Source organism: Ahaetulla prasina, chromosome 4, assembly GCF_028640845.1.
Source record: "Ahaetulla prasina isolate Xishuangbanna chromosome 4, ASM2864084v1, whole genome shotgun sequence".
NCBI lineage: Eukaryota > Metazoa > Chordata > Lepidosauria > Squamata > Colubridae > Ahaetulla > Ahaetulla prasina.
In genome coordinates, this window is record NC_080542.1 from 9,667,765 (window position 1) to 9,687,145 (window position 19,381).

The 19,381-nt window shown below is 42.4% G+C and overlaps 3 gene segments (V, D, J or C); all 3 read right to left on the reverse strand.

The window, feature by feature from the left end:
* Positions 1–581: 581 nt before the first annotated feature.
* LOC131197325 (immunoglobulin heavy variable 3-11-like) lies at positions 582–1,205 on the reverse strand. The segment is given in 2 exon segments: positions 582–1,010; positions 1,104–1,205. Coding segments are annotated over 2 exon segments (417 nt in total).
* Positions 1,206–3,640: 2,435 nt separating this feature from the next.
* Positions 3,641–9,193, reverse strand: LOC131197851 (immunoglobulin heavy variable 3-21-like). The segment is given in 2 exon segments: positions 3,641–4,062; positions 9,095–9,193. Coding segments are annotated over 2 exon segments (462 nt in total).
* A 1,237-nt stretch (positions 9,194–10,430) lies between these two features.
* LOC131197852 (immunoglobulin heavy variable 3-48-like) lies at positions 10,431–18,401 on the reverse strand. The segment is given in 4 exon segments: positions 10,431–10,494; positions 13,578–13,811; positions 17,912–18,212; positions 18,306–18,401. Coding segments are annotated over 4 exon segments (639 nt in total).
* Positions 18,402–19,381: the final 980 nt, after the last annotated feature.

The following is a 19,381-nucleotide window of genomic DNA, read 5'->3' on the forward strand; positions in this document are numbered from 1 at the left end:
AGCTATTCTGAAGAAAGGAAGGTTTTTGCTTGGCTTCAGATCCACTTCTTCTCACTGTGTCGCCGGCACAGTAATAGACTGTGCAGTTACCTGCATCCAAAACAGGCCACTTGGGGACTCCTCAGAGGGTTGGGGATGATTGGGCAGGGTGAGCCAGGAGTGGGATTTGGGGGTTCTATGAACTGCACAGAATCTTAGCTGTGAACCCCCAGTGGCCCACCCCTGTCTGCACATGATGTATCCAGCCCATGGCCACCAGTTTGATACCCTGCATAATTGGATACGTACAAACAAAAGAGTGCTAATGTTCTCCCTTGATGGGGATCAGTCTTAATTGGATAATCTGAGGGACTGAGGCAGGATTTTTAATTTATAATGTATACACTGTTTTACCTATTCACTGAATATAGTAGTAAAATCATTTCCTTTTGTTTTCATTTCCAGGAAAGATTTGAAATACCATGACACATTCTCTGGCGACGAACACCAATGATATATTATTTTACATACATTCTCAGCTTCCCTGTGTGTATAGTAACCTCCTGAGAGGGCAAAGTTTCTTGAGATGCAGCGAATGATGATAGAAATAACAAAAACCGATCCTTCTTGAGGAATCCTGGGTCTGCGGCTCAGTCATATTGAACAGCTGCTCTGAAGAAAGGAAGGTTCTTGTAAGGCCTCAGATTCACTTCCTCTCACTGTGTCTCTCGCACAGTAATAGATTCCTGCGTCTTCAGCTTTGAGGCTATTCATTTGCAGATACAGCTGGCTTTTGGCATTGTCCCTGGAGATGGTGAAGCGTCCTTTCACTTTGTCTGAGTAGTATGTGGAAGATGAGGCTGGATGTATGTAGGCCACCCATTCCAGGCCTTTCCCAGGAGCCTGTCTCACCCAGTTCATCCAGTAGCTGCTGAAGGTGAATCCAGAACCTTGGCAGGTGAGACGGAGGGACTCTCCAGGTCTTCTCACACCCCCTCCAGACTCCACCAACTGGACTTGAGATTGGACTCCTAAAAAGAATGTTGTTTTTTAAATGAGATCTTCTTCATACAAGAGCAGATTATGGTAATAAACTTTACATAGGGGCATAATGATATAATTACCTTTGAGGACTACTAGGAAGGACACAAGGTTTAACCACATATTTGCTCTGTAATGAATGGTGGTAATGGACAGGAGAGGGTTCAGGAAATAGCACAAAGTTGAGATTGGTGGGTGTTGTCTGAAGGGGGAAACCAAAGGGCTCCTTTAAAGGGGAAATTGTGTCTCAATTTACATATCTGTCAGGATAAAAGAGCCTCTCAGTGCATTGGCCAAGACATTCAGTGAACACAACTGGCATGTGAGTTTTGTAATTAATATTCCAGTCCTATGAAAAGGGTGAGGATCTATTTTTTCCTAGGAGTTAATCGGAGAAAGGGACAGTTTTTTTGGTACGTGAACTGAAAGAAAAGCCTGAAAAAAGAATAGCCCATCTCAAAACAATTCAAGATATTAGAGAATAAAATTTCTTATTACACATGATATAAAAAAGCTGATCTAACATCAGAATTAGAATGTTTCCTACAAAATTGCTTCCTTAACTTTTTTTAAAAAAAATTATGATACACCACAAACACATTAAATGGCAGATAAGCTTCAAGCAACGCTTTGCACAGCAATAGCTCTTTGACTTATATATTGCTTCACAGTGCTTTACAGCCCTCTCTAAGTGGTTTACAGAGTCAGCCTATTGCCCTAAACCAGGGGTCTCCAACCTTGGCAACTTTAAGCCTGGAGGACTTCAACTCCCAGAATTCCCCAGCCAGCTTTGCTTTGAGTTGACTTCCTCCAGCCTTAAAGTTGCCAAGGTTGGAGACCCCTGCCCTAAACAATCTGGATCTTCATGCTAGTGTGAATGCTAGACTAGTTGGCTCCAATCAACTCAGAAACCTAAGTCATAGTGTGACTAAATACAGTCTCTCATTTCAAACAGAATGGTGTCAAATTTTCTTGAGAACTTTTAATCGAATTATTAGAGAAATAAAAAAGTTATCCAGCTTCCAAAATATCTAATGACACTTCTTTTATTCCCTTCCCCACCCACTTCATTGATAATGGGGTTTCATGCAACAACATTGCCCCCCAGTGTCAAAAACGAGGAAGGAAGCATGCTCCATATTCTCCAAGGAGATTCTTTTGGTGGAGATGTTTCCTCAATAGGTGAACGGAGGTTTAGATGTTTAGAAGGTCTATCTTGAAGTTTCATTTCCAGGCTTCTGCCATAATACTAAAAAACAACATTCCATTCCATGTCTTTTTTCTGAAGACTGATAACCAAAGCATACAAAACATTCGATAGACCAATTCTCGAATACAGCTCCTCTGCCTGGAATCCGCACTGTATATCGGACATTAATACAATTGAGCGAGTCCAGAGGTATTTCATGAGAAGAGTCCTCAACTCCTCTGCTCACAACAGAATACCTTATGCCACCAGGCTTGAATTTGGTCAACCTACAACTTCGCCGCCAACTGTCTGACCTATGCGTAGTACACAACATTGTCTACTACAACATCCTACCTGTCAAGGACGACTTCAGCTTCAACCGCAATAATACACAAGCACACAATAGATATAAACATAAGGTAAACCGCTTCAAACTTGATTGCAGAAAATATGACCTCAGCAACACAATGGTCAATGCCTGGAATGCACTACCTGACTCTGTGGTTTCATCCCAAAACCCCAAAAATTTTAACCTTAGACTATCTACTGTTGACCTCACCCCATTCCTAAAAGGTCTGTAAGGGGCATGAATAAGAGCACCAGTGTGCCTACTGTCCCCGTCCTAATGTTCCCTTTATTTGTATTCATTTTATGTATTCAATTCAAGCCTATCCTTAGAATTGTAATCATCTGACATTTTCTTACCGCAAACTCTCTAATTCATGGGTGTCAAACTCACCCCATCACGTTGCTGTCACGTGACGTATCATGATGTTTTTTTTCCCCTTTATGTAGCTGGGGTGGGCGTGGCCTACGCATGGCATATTCGAACCAAGGACTGCTAGTTTGACACCCCTGCACAAACCAGGAGTGAAATCCAGTAGGTTCTTACAAGTTCTGGAGAACTGGCAGTGGAAATTTTGAGTAATTTGGAGTACCGGCAAATACCACCTCTAGCTGGCCCCAGAGTAGGGTAGGAATGGAGATTTTGCAATACCCTTCCCCCAGGACTGGGGAAGAAATGGGGATTTTGCAGTATCCTTCCCCTGGAGTGTGGTGGAAGTGGGGATTTCCCCTGCCATGCCCACCAAACCATGCCCACAGAACCGGTAGTGAAAAGAATTTGGATTTCACCACTGCTACAATCAAAAGAATCCTAAAGTTCTCACTTGATGGGGATCAGTCTTAATCAGCTAATCAAGGGACTGAGGCAGGGTTTTTAATTTATAATGTATTAATTGTTTTACCTATTCACTGAATACAGTAATAAAATCCTTTCCTTTTGTTTTCATTTCCAGGAAAGCTTTGAGATTCTATGGTGACAAAGACCAGTGATAAATTATTTTATATACATTCTCAGCTTCCCTGTGTGTATTGTAACCTCCTGTGAGGGCAAAGTTTCTTGAAACACAGTGAATGATCATGGAAATATCAAAAACTGATCCTCCTTGAGGAATCCAGGATCTGAGGCTCAGTCGGAATTAAAGAGCTGCTGTGAAGAAAGGAAGGTTCTTGTAAGGCCTCAGATTCACTTCCTCTCACTGTGTCTCTCGCACAGTAATAGATTCCTGTGTCTTCAGCTTTCAGGCTGTTCATTTGCAGATACAGCTGGCTTTTGGCATTGTCCCTGGAGACGGTGAAGCGTCCTTTCACTTTGTCTGAGTAGTATGTGTAAGATGAGCTTGGATGTATATAGGCCACCCATTCCAGGCCTTTCCCAGGAGCCTGTCTCACCCAGTTCATGCCATAGCTGCTGAACGTGAATCCAGAGGCTTGGCAGGAGAGACGGAGGTTTTCTCCAGGTCTTCTCACACCCCCTCCGGACTCTACCAACTGGACTTGAGATTGGACCCCTAAAAAGAATTTAAATGAGATCATCTTCATACAAGAGCAGAATGCGGTAATAAAGTTTACATAGGGGAATAATGATACAATTACCTTTGAGGACTACTAGGAAGGACACAAGGTTTAGCCACATTTTTGCTCAGTAGTGAATGGTACTGGAAAATGGACAGGAGAGGGTTCAGGAAATACCACAAAGTTGAGATTGGTGGGTGTTGTTTGTTAAGGGAAACCAAAGGGCTCCTTTAAAGGGGAAATTGTGTCTCAATTTGCATATCTCTCGGGATAAAAGAGCCTCTCAGTGCATTGGCCAAGACATTCAGTGAACATAACTTACGTGTGCGTTTTGCAATTAATATCCCAGTCCTGTGAAAAGGGTGAGGATCCATTTTTTCCTATGAGTTAATAGGAGAAAGGGACAGTTTTTTTGTACGTGAACTGAAAGAAAAGCCTGAAAAAAGAATAGCCGGTCTCAAAACGATTCAAGATATTAGAGAATAAACATACTTATTACAGATGTTATAAATATGCTGATCTAACATCAGAGTTAGAATGTTTGCTACCAAATTGCTTCCTTAACCTTTTCTTCATTTTATGTTGCACACATTAAATGGCAGATAAGCTTCAAGCAACACTTTGAAGAGCAATTGCTCTTAAACCTATATACCGCTTCATAGTGCTTTAAAGCCAGTGGTGGGATTCAAGTAATTTAACAACCGGTTCTCTGCCCTGATGATTTCTTCTAACAATCAGTTTGCCAAACTGCTCAGAAAGTTAACAACCGGTTCTCCCGAAGTGGTGGGATTCAAGTAATTTAACAACCGGTTCTCTGCCCTGATGATTTCTTCTAACAATCAGTTTGCCAAACTGCTCAGAAAGTTAACAACCGGTTCTCCCGAAGTGGTGGGAACTGGCTGTATTCCACCACTGTTTACAAGCCTCTCTAAGTGATTTATAGAGGCAGCTTATTGCTCAGAATCTGGAACTGAAAGCTAGACTGAATGCTAGACTAGTTGGGTCCAATCAACTCAGAAACCTAAGTCATAATGTGACTAAATACAATCTCTCACTTCAAACAGAATGGTGTAAAATTTTCTGGAGACGTTTTCATTGAATTATTATAGAAATAAAACTAAAAAGTATCCGGCCTCCCAAATATCTAATGACAGTTGTTTTATTCCCTTCCCCACCCACCTCACATGCAACAACAATTGGACTTCATGCAACAACATTGCCCCCCCAGTGTCAAAAATGAGGAAGGAAGCATGCTCCGTATTCTCCAAGGAGATTCTTTTGGTGCAGATGTTTCCTCAAATGGTGGTTTAGATGTTTAGAAGCTTTATCTCGAAGTTTCATTTCCAGGCTTCTGCCGTGATACTAAAGGATCAATATTCCATTCCAATTTTTTTTCTTCTTTTGAAGTTGAATCATCTTGTAAACAAGGACGATGAAACTGGAGTTTTCAAGCCATTTTTGTCATCTGACATTTTCTTATACAGCAAACTCTCTAACGCGTGGGTGTCGAACTCGCTCCATCACGTTGCCTTCATGTGATGTATCATGAACTTTTTCATGGAGCTGGGGTCGGCGTGGCCTGTGCTGCACAGGGGTGGGCTTCAAATATTTTAGCGAGGGGTTCTCTGCCCAGTTGCTGGATGGGTGAGGCCATGGTGGGCATGGCCTAGTCAGCCTCCTGCACCACAGCCGAGTGGGTGTTTTTGCCCTCCCCGGGCTCTGGAGGCATTTCTCGAGCCTCCGGGAGAGCGAAAAAAGCCTCCCCAGGCTCTGGACGCCCTCTGGAGCCCAGAAATGGGCTCAGGGCGGCTTACATTGTGTTCAGCAATAGTCTCATCCATTTGTATATTATATATGAAGTCAACTTTTATTGCCCCCAACAATCTGGGTCCTCATTTTACCTACCTTATAAAGGATGGAAGGCTGAGTCAACCTTGGGCCTGGTGGGACTTGAACTTGCAGTAATTGTAAGCAGCTGTGTTAATAACTGACTGTATTAGGCTGTTGAGCCACCAGTAGCCACAGTGTGCCTACTGTCCCTGTCCTAATGTTCCCTTTATTTGTATTCATTTTATGTATTCAATTCATGCTTATACTTAGAATTGTAATCATCTGACATTTTCTTACCGCAAACTCTCTAATTCATGGGTATCAAACTCACCGCATCACATTGCTGTCACGTGACGTAACATGATTTTTTTTTCCTTCATGGAGCTGGGGTGGGTGTGGCCTTTGCATGGCATATCTGGACCAAGGACCGCCAGTTTGACACCCCTGCACAAACCAGGGGTGAAATCAGTGGTGGGATTCAGCCAGTTCGCACCTCTTTGGAAGAACTGGTTGTTAACTTTCTGAGCAGTTTGGCAAACTGGTTGTTGGAAGAAATCATTAGAGCAGGGAACCGGTTGTTAAATTACTTAAATCCCACCACTGGGTGAAATCCAGTAGGTTCTTACAAGTTCTGGAGAACCGGCAGTGGAAATTCTGAGTAGTTTGGAGAATCAGCAAATACCACCACTGACTGGGCCCAGAGTAGGGTAGGAATGGAGATTTTGCAAAGTTATCCAGCTTCCAAAATATCTAATGACAGTTGTTTTATTCCCTTCCCCACCCACTTCACATGCAACAACAATTGGACTTCATGCAACAACATTGCCCCCCCAGTGTCAAAAATGAGGAAGGAAGCATGCTCCGTATTCTCCAAGGAGATTTTTTTGGTGCAGATGTTTCCTCAAATGGCGGTTTAGATGTTTAGAAGGTCTATCTTGATGTTTCATTTCCAGGCTTCTGCCATAATACTAAAGGACAACATTCCATTCCATGTCTTTTTTCTGAAGACCGATCGCCTTGTAAACAAGGAACATGAACCTGGAATTTTCATGTCGTTTTCATCAATGAAACTACCAACAATGCTGTTACCCTTCAAAAAGACCTTGACTTTGTGTCGGAATGGTCAAAAAATTGGCAACTCCAAATTTCTACCAACAAATGCTCTGTCTTACACATTGGCAAAACCAATCAGAACACATAATACAAACTGAGTGGATATGACCTTGTAGATGACCCTCACTCCATCAAGGACCTTGGAGTACTCATATCAAATGATCTAAGTGCCAAAGCCCACTGTAACAACATCCGCCAAAAAGGCATTCAGGGTTATAAACCTAATCGTCGTTTCTTCTCCGGAAATATTACACTACTAACCAGAGCATACAAAACATTTGCTAGACCAATTCTCGGATACTGGAACCCCATTGGATATTGAACATTAATACAATTGAACATCTCCAGAAATGTTTCACAAGAAGCGTCCTCCACTCTTCCGATCACAACAAAATACCTTATGCCACCAGACTTGAAATTTTGGGCTTAGAAAATTTAGAACTACGCTGCCTTTGGTATGACTTAAGCATAGCTCATAAAATCATCTGCTACAATGTCCTACCTGTCAATGACTACTTCAGCTTCAACCACAACAATACACAAGCACACAATAGATACAAACGTAAGGTAAACCTCACCAAACTCGGTTGCAGAAAATATGACTTCAGCAACAGAGTGGTCAATGCCTGGAATGCACTACCTGACTCTGTGGTTCATCCTAAAACCTCCAAAATGTTAACCTTAGACTGTCTACTGTTGACCTCACCCCATTCCTAAGAGGTCTGTAAGGGGCATGAATAAGAGCACCAGTGTGCCTACTGTCCCTGTCCTAATGTTCCCTTTAATTGTATTCATTTTATTATTCAATTCATGCTTATACTTAGAATTGTAATCATCTGACATTTTCTTACCACAAACTCTCTTAATTCATGGGTGTCAAACTCACTGTATCACGTTGCTGTCACGTGACGTATCATGATGTTTTTTTTCCTTCAGAGCTGGGGTGGGCGTGGCCTACGCATGGCATGTTCGGACCAAGGACTGCCAGTTTGACACCCCTGCACAAACCAGGAGTGAAATCCAGTAGGTTCTTACAAGTTCTGGAAAACCGGCAGTGGAAATTTTGAGTAGTTTGGAGTACCGGCAAATACCACCTCTAGCTGGCCCCAGAGTAGGGTAGGAATGGAGATTTTGTAATATCCTTCCCCCAGGAGTGGGGAGGGAATGGGAATTATGCAGTATCCTTCCCCTGGAGTGTGGTGGGAATGGGGATTTCCCCTGCCATGCACACCAAGCCATGCACACAGAACCCGTAGTTAAAAAGAATTTGGATTTCACCACTGCTACAATCAAAAGAATCCTAAAGTTCTCACTTGATGGGGATCAGTCTTAATCAGCTAATAAACGGACTGAGGCAGGATTTCTAATTTATAATGTATTAATTGTTTTATCTATTCCCTGAATATGTTAATAAAATCTTTTCCTTCTGTTTTCATTTCCAGGAAAGGTTTGAGATTCTATGGTGACAAACACCAATGATAAATTATTTTATATACATTCTCAGTTTCCTTGTGTGTATTGTAACCTCCCGAGAGGGCAACTTTCTTGAGACGCAGTGAATGATGATTGAAATAACAAAAACCGATCCTTCTTGAGGAATCCTGGGTCTGCGGCTCAGTCATATTGAACAGCTGCTCTGAAGAAAGGAAGGTTCTTGTAAGGCCTTAGATTCATTTCCTCTCACTGTGTCTCTCGCACAGTAATAGATTCCTGTGTCTTCAGCTTTGAGGCTGTTCATTTGCAGATACAGCTGGCTTTTGGCATTGTCCCTGGAGATGGTGAAGCGGCCCTTCACTTTGTCTGAGTAGTAAGTACCTGAACCAGTGTTTATAAATGCCACCCATTCCAGGCCTTTCCCTGGAGCCTGTCTCACCCAAGCCATCCAGTAGCTACTGAAGGTGAATCCAGAGGCTTGGCAGGAAAGACGGAGGGACTCTCCAGGTCTTCTCACACCCCCTCCAGACTCCACCAACTGGACTTGAGATTGGACTCCTAAAAAGAATGTTGTTTTTTAAATGAGATCTTCTTCATATAAGAACAGATTACGGTAATAAAGTTTACATAGGGGCATAATGATATAATTACCTTTGAGGACTACTAGGAAGGACACAAGGTTTAACCACATTTTTGCTCAGTAATGAATGGTGGTAATGGACAGGAGAGGGTTCAGGAAATACCACAAAGTTGAGATTGGTGGGTGTTGTTTGATAAGGGAAACCAAAGGGCTCCTTTAAAGGGGAAATTGTGTCTCAATTTACATATTTGTCGGGATAAAAGAGCCTCTCAGTGCATTGGCCAAGACATTCAGTGAACACAACTTGCATGTGTGTTTTGCAATTAATATCCCAGTCCTGTGAAAAGGGTGAGGATCCATTTTTTCCTATGAGTTAATAGGAGAAAGGGACAGTTTTTTTGTACGTGAACTGAAAGAAAAGCCTGAAAAAAGAATAGCCGGTCTCAAAACGATTCAAGATATTAGAGAATAAACATACTTATTACAGATGTTATAAATATGCTGATCTAACATCAGAGTTAGAATGTTTGCTACCAAATTGCTTCCTTAACCTTTTCTTCATTTTATGATGCACACATTAAATGGCAGATAAGCTTCAAACAACACTTTGAACAGCAATTGCTCTTAAACCTATATACCGCTTCATAGTGCTTTACAGCCAGTGGTGGGATTCAAGTAATTTAACAACCGGTTATCTGCTCTAATGATTTCTTCTAACAATCAGTTTGCCAAACTGCTCAGAAAGTTAACAACCGGTTCTCCCGAAGTGGTGGGAACTGGCTGTATCCCACCACTGTTCACAAGCCTCTCTAAGTGATTTATAGAGGCAGCTTATTGCTCAGAATCTGGATCTGAATGCTAGACTGAATGCTAGACTAATTGGGTCCAATCAACTCAGAAACCTAAGTCATAATGTGACTAAATACAGTCTCTCACTTCAAACAGAATGGTGTAAAATTTTCTGGAGACGTTTTCATTGAATTATTAGAGAAATAAAACTAAAAAGTATCCGGCCTCCCAAATATCTAATGACAGTTGTTTTATTCCCTTCCCCACCCACCTCACATGCAACAACAATTGGACTTCATGCAACAACATTGCCCCCCCCCCCCAGTGTCAAAAATGAGGAAGGAAGCATGCTCCGTATTCTCCAAGGAGATTTTTTTGGTGCAGATGTTTCCTCAAATGGCGGTTTAGATGTTTAGAAGCTTTATCTCGAAGTTTCATTTCCAGGCTTCTGCCGTGATACTAAAGGATCAATATTCCATTTCAATTTCTTTTCTTCTTCTGAAGATCAATCACCTTGTAAACAAGGACGATGAAACTGGAGTTTTCAAGCCCATTTTCGTCATCTGACATTTTCTTATACAGCAAACTCTCTAACGCATGGGTGTCGAACTCGCTGCATCACGTTGCCTTCATGTGATGTATCATGAACTTTTTCATGGAGCTGGGGTCGGCGTGGCCTGTGCTGCACAGGGGTGGGCTTCAAAAATTTTAGCGAGGGGTTCTCTGCCCAGTTGCTGGATGGGTGAGGCCATGGTGGGCATGGCCTAGTCAGCCTCCTGCACCACAGCCGAGTGGGTGTTTTTGCCCTCCCCGGGCTCTGGAGGCATTTCTCGAGCCTCCGGGACAGCGAAAAAAGCCTCCCCAGGCTCTGGACACCCTCTGGAGCCCAGAAATGGGCTCAGGGCGGCTTACATTGTGTTCAGCAATAGTCTCATCCATTTGTATATTATATATGAAGTCAACTTTTATTGCCCCCAACAATCTGGGTCCTCATTTTACCTACCTTATAAAGGATGGAAGGCTGAGTCAACCTTGGGCCTGGTGGGACTTGAACTTGCAGTAATTGCAAGCAGCTGTGTTAATAACAGACTGTATTAGGCTGTTGAGCCACCAGTAGCCACAGTGTGCCTACTGTCCCTGTCCTAATGTTCCCTTTAATTGTATTCATTTTATGTATTCAATTCATGCTTATACTTAGAATTGTAATCATCTGACGTTTTCTTACCGCAAACTCTAATTCATGGGTATCAAACTCACCGCATCACATTGCTGTCACGTGACGTAACATGATTTTTTTTTCCTTCATGGAGCTGGGGTGGGTGTGGCCTTTGCATGGCATATCTGGACCAAGGACCGCCAGTTTGACACCCCTGCACAAACCAGGGGTGAAATCAGTGGTGGGATTCAGCCAGTTCGCACCTCTTTGGGAGAACTGGTTGTTAACTTTCTGAGCAGTTTGGCAAACTGGTTGTTGGAAGAAATCATTAGAGCAGGGAACCGGTTGTTAAATTACTTAAATCCCACCACTGGGTGAAATCCAGTAGGTTCTTACAAGTTCTGGAGAACCGGCAGTGGAAATTCTGAGTAGTTTGGAGAATCAGCAAATACCACCTCTGACTGGGCCTAGAGTAGGGTAGGAATGGAGATTTTGCAAAGTTATCCAGCTTCCAAAATATCTAATGACAGTTGTTTTATTCCCTTCCCCACCCACCTTACATGCAACAACAATTGGACTTCATGCAACAACATTGCTCCCCCCCCAGTGTCAAAAATGAGGAAGGAAGCATGCTCCGTATTCTCCAAGGAGATTTTTTTGGTGCAGATGTTTCCTCAAATGGCGGTTTAGATGTTTAGAAGGTCTATCTTGATGTTTCATTTCCAGGCTTCTGCCATAATACTAAAGGACAACATTCCATTCCATGTCTTTTTTCTGAAGACCGATCGCCTTGTAAACAAGGAACATGAACCTGGAATTTTCATGTCGTTTTCATCAATGAAACTACCAACAATGCTGTTACCCTTCAAAAAGACCTTGACTTTGTGTCGGAATGGTCAAAAAATTGGCAACTCCAAATTTCTACCAACAAGTGCTCTGTCTTAAACATTGGCAAAACCAATCAGAACACATAATACAAATTGAGTGGATATGACCTTGTAGATGACCCTCACTCCGTCAAGGACCTTGGAGTACTCATATCAAACGATTTAAGTGCCAAAGCCCACTGTAACAACATCCGCCAAAAAGGCATTCAGGGTTATAAACCTAATCGTCGCTTCTTCTCCGGAAATACTACACTACTAACCAGAGCATACAAAACATTTGCTAGACCAATTCTCGGATACTGGAACCCCATTGGATATTGAACATTAATACAATTGAACATCTCCAGAAATGTTTCACAAGAAGCGTCCTCCACTCTTCCGATCACAACAAAATACCTTATGCCACCAGACTTGAAATTTTGGGCTTAGAAAATTTAGAACTACGCTGCCTTTGGTATGACTTAAGCATAGCTCATAAAATCATCTGCTACAATGTCCTACCTGTCAATGACTACTTCAGCTTCAACCACAACAATACACAAGCACACAATAGATACAAACGTAAGATAAACCTCACCAAACTCGGTTGCAGAAAATATGACTTCAGCAACAGAGTGGTCAATGCCTGGAATGCACTACCTGACTCTGTGGTTCATCCTAAAACCTCCAAAATGTTAACCTTAGACTGTCTACTGTTGACCTCACCCCATTCCTAGGAGGTCTGTAAAGGGCGTGAATAAGAGCACCTACTGTCCTACTGTGCCTACTGTCCCTGTCCTAATGTTCCCTTTAATTGTATTCATTTTATGTATTCAATTCATGCTTATACTTAGAATTGTAATCATCTGACATTTTCTTACCGCAAACACTCTTAATTCATGGGTGTCAAACTCACCGCATCACGTTGCTGCCACGTCATGTATCATGATGTTTTTTTCCTTCATGGAGCTGGGGTGGGCATGGCCTGTGCATGGCATATCCAGCCCATGGGCTGCCAGTTTCATACCCCTGCACAAACCAGGGGTGAAATCCAGTAGGTTCTTACAAGTTCTGAAGAACGGGCAGCGGAAATTTTGAGTAGTTCAGAGAATCGGCAAATACCACCTCTGGCTGGTCCCAGAGTAGGGTAGTGTAGGAATTTAGCACCCACCCCCCTCCTAGAAGAATGAAATATTCTAGGAAATATTTAAAAAAGCAGAATATTATACCTTCCTGGATGAGAAATGGAGAAACATGTTTTAAAGGGAAAGCAGCTTCCTGCCTCCCTGCCCCCCTTTGTCAGTGGGTCAGAGACAGAAACTCACTCCCCCCCACCTATGTCAATGACCGTCATTTGCAACACAATAAAACAGAAACTCACCACATGGCAAGGCTCAAGCAAGCTTGAGAGACAACCTACACACATTAGCTAAGACCCCCACCCCCTGGGAGTCTGACAGCCAATCAGGATACTCTTCCTGTGCCCCAGAAAGTTCAAAGCTCAGAAAAAGCATAAAACCAGGGAGCACACAGGATCTCAGCCCTTTTCTGTTCAGGATCTCAAGCCATGTGATCCAGGTCACCATTAAACCATCTTTCCAAGCAGCCTCCATGTTTCCAGTGTCTTTGTCCCCACTTGGAACTGAACCCAGATGGATATTTCTTCCAACAATTGGCACCCGCAGATGGGACTCCAAACTAACCTAACCAATGGACCTGGCCCAGGTAAGCTTCCCTTGCTAGCAGCAGACCCATTGAGTCTGTGGGTAAGTTTTCCTGGACCTTGGCCATTTGGAACTAGGTTTTAAAGGGGTTTTGAGTGTTGAGCTCAAAGGCTGCTTGGAAAGAAGGTGAGTACCTCTAAATTTTAATTTTAAAGCATGGAAAAGTATGGGAAATATGTGTATGCCTGCATGTGTGTGAATGAGAGAGCCCTTCTCCCAATCATAGCTGGATCTTGCTTCTTCTGTGCATTTCCTAGCCGCAGAAAGACCAAAAGTCTGGAGAGCATGAGGGTTTTGCCAGAGCACAGGACCTTCTGTTAGGGAAGGAGGAAGTGTGTGTGTGGGATTCCATCTAAGGAAACAATCTGATTCCACCTCTTTGAGCAACCTCTAGCTGCACTTCTGCCTACTGCTAGCTCCACCGAGCCATGACCAGTAGGATAGAGAAAGCAAGGGGGAGAAGCCAAATGTGGAACTTTGTGTTTATTGGGAATGGAAGCCGAGCAAGAGGAAAGTAAGTGTGAATGAAGCAATTAAGAGAGTAAAAAAGGAAAAAAAGCAAAAAAAAAAAAAAGCAGGAGATCTGCTTGGGCCCTGGATGCCCGTAGGCTGCCAGCTTTGCCTGGTAAGCAAAAAAAAGCAGGAAATCTGCTTGGGGCCCTGGATGCCCGTAGGCTGCCAGTTTTGCCTGGTATGTGAAAAAGGAAGCAGGAAGCAGTGTTGAGGAGGTGCTCGTACCTACTGGAGGGGCAGTAGGTCCTCTGGGATCACCTTTTTGATCCAAAACAGAAGCTCCCTTAACAGGAAGGGGCCCATACTTCGACAGAAGGGAGTCGAAGTCCTTCCCAGAACTTTTTTTTCTGAAAACTGTAGGAGGGTCCACCCGGCTAAGCCAAAGTGAAAAATAAAACCTCACATCGGAGAGGAAAACATGGGAAGCTGTAGTTCGAGGGTGGCGGGAAATCCCCTAGGAGACCTGCTTGGGGCCTGAGATGCCCGCAGGCTGCCAGTTTTGCCTGGTATGCGAAAAAAGTAGTTGAGGAAACTATGTGAAAAATGGGCTTTGCTAAGAGATGAGAATAGGAAACAAATTTGGCTAAATAAAGGTACTTAAAAGAAAAGGGAAATATATAAATAGGAATGTTTGGGTTTTTGTTTGTTTTGTTTGTTTGTCTGTCTCTTTCTCTTTTTTCTATTGAACCACATGGTCTGTCTGTTAAGATTTGTGCCTTCCCTAATTTAACTGAGATTTATGGCAGGAATGATCAGTGTGTGTGTAAATCTCAGAGTTTTGTTTTCCTCTCTTTGTCCTCCTTGTTTTTTATGTGTGTATGTCTGTCTTTGTGGGCCCTTGAGGTAATTGTAACTAAAATGTATTTGATCTCTAGAGACAAGAATTTTAAATTGTTAGGGAAAGACAAAAACAAAAGGTTGAAACAATGAAAATGGTGAAAAGAGTGAGAGAGAAAAAGGAAAGAAAGAGCCTTTACCCTGTTTTCGTGTGGCCACCGGGAATAGGGTACAGAACTTTTCATTTCTGCTTTTTTCTCCTCCTCTTTATCTTAAAGTAACAACTCAAGTTTATAAGGAAACATTTTAAGTTCACTTACAAGATAAGTTTATGAGGAAATGTTTTAAGTTCACTTACAAGAAAAAAAAATTCAGTCTTGCATTTACTGTGTGTTTGAATGATTTTACCTGTTCATCCTCTTCCTGAAGTATGTGAAGTTTTTTTCTTTCTCATCAGTTGTGTCTGCATTTTGTTGAAACTGCATTATCTTTTAGTAACTGCAATACTGATGTGTTGTTTCTTTTCAAACTCTGCCTCCAAGATATCTACCCCCCCACATTTTAATCCTGTTACAATGCCTTTCCTGAGAAGATTACCCACAAAAGTGGGGAGGAGATCCTGTTCTAATGTCTTTCAGCCCTGAAAAGATGACTCTGCAACTGTGGAAGCAGAGCACATGGTTCCAGATGCCGCCCCTAGAGGAGACCTTCCATTTGTTGGAGCCAGGAATTGAGTTTGAATCCAGCCCCCACTGAAAGTCATCAGGCAAACCAGATTGGAGCAGACCTTTCCAAACCTGACTGACCAACATGCATGCCACCCAAAAGATATGAAAGAAAGGACCCTGAGATGTACAAGTAAAGACTAAAAGACTCTTTTCAATTCCCAGAAGACAGCTGAAAAGACTATGGCGGGAGGGTGGAAAATTCATTGTAAGGTTTTCTTTCTTGTCTCATTTACATTGTAATCAGTCTAAAGTATTCATGTAAGGATTGTATTTGAAAGTGGCTATCACAAGTTGTGAACACCTGAGATTTCTGTCTAGTGGGAGGGAAATATGTCCAAAATGTTTGTATTGCCTGAATTGTAAAAGTAGCTGCATACACAGGCACACACAGAGAGAGACACCATTCAGAATTAGACTGAAACTATTCCCTTCACTTACCTCCACACAAAGCTTCTCCTAGGTTGGTTTTTGCTCTGTGGCACTAAAAGCCCAAGGAGTCAGACCTCCCTGCTAATTCCATGGGGGAGAGGCATCCCCCTCAGGCAATTCCTCTCTTGAAGAGATAGCAGAAAAAGTGATATCCAAAACCCAAGCCCTGAATGACTCACAAATGATGCTGCCCAGTTGCCCAGTAAAGCAAGATATGTTGCACTGGTGGTCTCATGAGTAGAAGTCCCAGGGCTCATTGTGTGGTAATTTAAAAAAGAAAAAAGAAAAAGAAAGGAAAAAGCCTGGATTGCACACTGATTAACCTCAATTTGGACTAAAAAAAATCTGGATGCACTAAAGTAAGAGCTAGGGCAGGTTCAGTAACCAACCCTTGGAAATGGGCAGCCTGTAATTTAAAGAAAAACCATGGCTGTGAAAATTTTGGGATGTGTGCTTGCTTGAAACCTGACTGGAAGCTCTCAGAAAGTGATATCTAACAGCTGAAATTAATTGGCATAGAAAATTGGATACTGTAAAATTCTTACCAGAACCTTTCCCCTGGCTGCTAGACCTTCATGGTTGAAAGCTTTTGGGAGCCACTGAAGGAATTTTTTTCTGTTGTCTCTATCAATGGGTTCCTTTGCATCAGAAAAATTAAAAGCACCAATCAAGCTTCCCTGATTTGATCAATTTTAATTTTTTGCCAAGAGCATGTTTCAAAACTCACGTTTTGAAAAAAGAAAAGAAAAAAAAAGTAGGGATTGTAGGAATTTAGTACCCACCCCCCTCCTAGAAGAATGAAATATTTTAGAAAATATTTAAAAAGGCAGAATATATTTCCCTGGATGAGAAATGGAGAAACATGCTCTTGGAAAGCGGCCCCCACCTTTGTTAATAGCCCCAGAAAGACAAAAGACATCTTATCTACAACACAGAAGACCTTCAGCTCCAGGGTGATGGGATTAAGACATGGTCCTCAGGACATGATAGGATTAGCCTCTACCCATCTCACCACATGGCACCTGGGAAGATTACATCAGCCAGCAAGGCTCAGGCAAGCTTGAGGGACAACCTACAATGTTAGCTAAGACTCCCACCCGCTGGGAGTTTGACAACCAATCAGGATACTCTTCCTGTGCCCCAGAAAGTTCAAAGCTCAGAAAAAGCATAAAACCAGGGAGCACACAGGATCTCAGGCCCTTTTTCTGTTCAGGATCTCAAGCCATGTGATCCTGACCACCATTAAACCATCTCTCCAAGCAGCCTCCATGTTTCCAGTGTCTTTGTCCCCACTTGGAACTGAACCCAGATGGATATTTCTTCCAACAGTAGGAATGGAGATTTTGCAATACCCTTCCCTCAGGAGTGGGGAGGGAATGGGGATTTTGCAGTATCCTTCCCCTGGAGTGTGGTGGAAGTGGGGATTTCCCCTGCCATGCCCACCAAGCCATGCCCACAGAACCCGTAGTAAAAAGAATTTGGATTTCACCACTCCTACAATCAAAAGAATCCTAAAGTTCTCACTTGATGGGGATCAGTCTTAATCAGCTAATAAACGGTCTGAGGCAGGATTTTTAATTTATAATGTATTAATTGTTTTACCTATTCCCTGAATATGTTAATAAAATCCTTTCCTTTTGTTTTCATTTCCACGAAAGCTTTGAGATCCTATGGTGACAAACATCAATGATAAATTATTTTATATACATTCTCAGCTTCCCTGGGTGTATTATAACCTCCTGAGAGGGCAAAGTTTTTTGACACTCAGTGAATTATGATGGAAATATCAAAAACTGATCCTCGTTGAGTAATCCAGAGTCTGAGGCTCAGTCACATTGAAGAGCTGCTCTGAAGAAAGGAAGGTTCTTGTAAGGCCTCAGATTCACTTCCTCTCACTGTGTCTCCAGCACAGTAATAGACTCCCGTGTCTTCAGCTTTGAGGCTGTTCATTTGCAGATACAGCTGGCTTTTGGCATTGTCCCTGGAGATGGTGAAGCGTTCCTTCACTTTGTCTGAGTAGTAAATACTTCCAGAACCAGAGCTTATGTATGCCACCCATTCCAGGCCTTTCCCTGGAGCCTGTCTCACCCAGTTCATGTAATAGCTGCTGAAGGTGAATCCAGAGGCTTGGCAGGAGAGACGGAGGGACTCCCCAGGTCGTCTCACACCCCCTCCGGACTCCACCAACTGGACTTGAGATCGGACTCCTAAAAAGAATTTTGTTTTTTAAATGAGATCTTCTTCATACAAGAACAGATTACGGTAATAAACTTTACATAGGGGCATAATTATATAATTACCTTTGAGGACTACTAGGAAGGACACAAGGTTTAGCCACATTTTTGCTTGGTAATGAATGGTGGTAATGGACAGGAGAGGGTTCAGGAAATACCACAAATTTGATACTGGTGGGTGTTGTCCGAAGGGGGAAATCAAAGGGGTCCTTTAAAGGGGAAACTGTGTCTCAATTTACATATCTGTCAGAATAAAACAGCCCCTAAATGCATTGAGCAATTCATTCAAGGAACATAACTTGCATGTGGGGTTTGCAATTAATATTCCAGTCCTATGAAAAGGGTGAGGAGTCGGAGCCATTTTTTTCCTTGGAGTTAATAGGAGAAAGGGGCAGGTTTTTTTGTACGTGAACTGAAAGAAAAGCCTGAAAAAAGACTAGCCCGTTTCAAAACGATTCAAGGTATCAGAGAATAAACTTTCTTATTACAGATGATATAAAAAGGATGATCTAACATCAGAGTTAGAATGTTTCCTGCAAAATTGCTTCCTTAACCTTTTTTTTTTTCATTTTATGATGCACACATTAAATGGCAGATAAGCTTCAAGCAACACTGTGAACAGCAATTGCTCTTAAACCTATATACCGCTTCATAGTGCTTTACAGCCAGTGGTGGGATTCAAGTAATTTAACAACCGGTACTCTGCCCTAATGATTTCTTCTAACAATCAGTTTGCCAAACTGCTCAGAAAGTTAACAGCCGGTTCTCCCGAAGTGGTGGGAACTGGCTGTATCCCACCACTGATTACAAGCCTCTCTAAGTGATTTATAGAGGCAGCTTATTGCTCAGAATCTGGATCTGAATGCTAGACTGAATGTTAGACTAGTTGGGTCCAATCAACTCAGAAACCTAAGTCATAATGTGACTAAATACAGTCTCTCACTTCAAACAGAATGGTGTAAAATTTTCTGGAGACGTTTTCATTGAATTATTAGAGAAATAAAACTAAAAAGTATCCGTCCTCCCAAATATCTAATGACAGTTGTTTTATTCCCTTCCCACCCACTTCACATGCAACAACAATGGGATTTCATGCAACAACATTGCCCCCCCCAGGGTCAAAAACGAGGAAGGAAGAATGC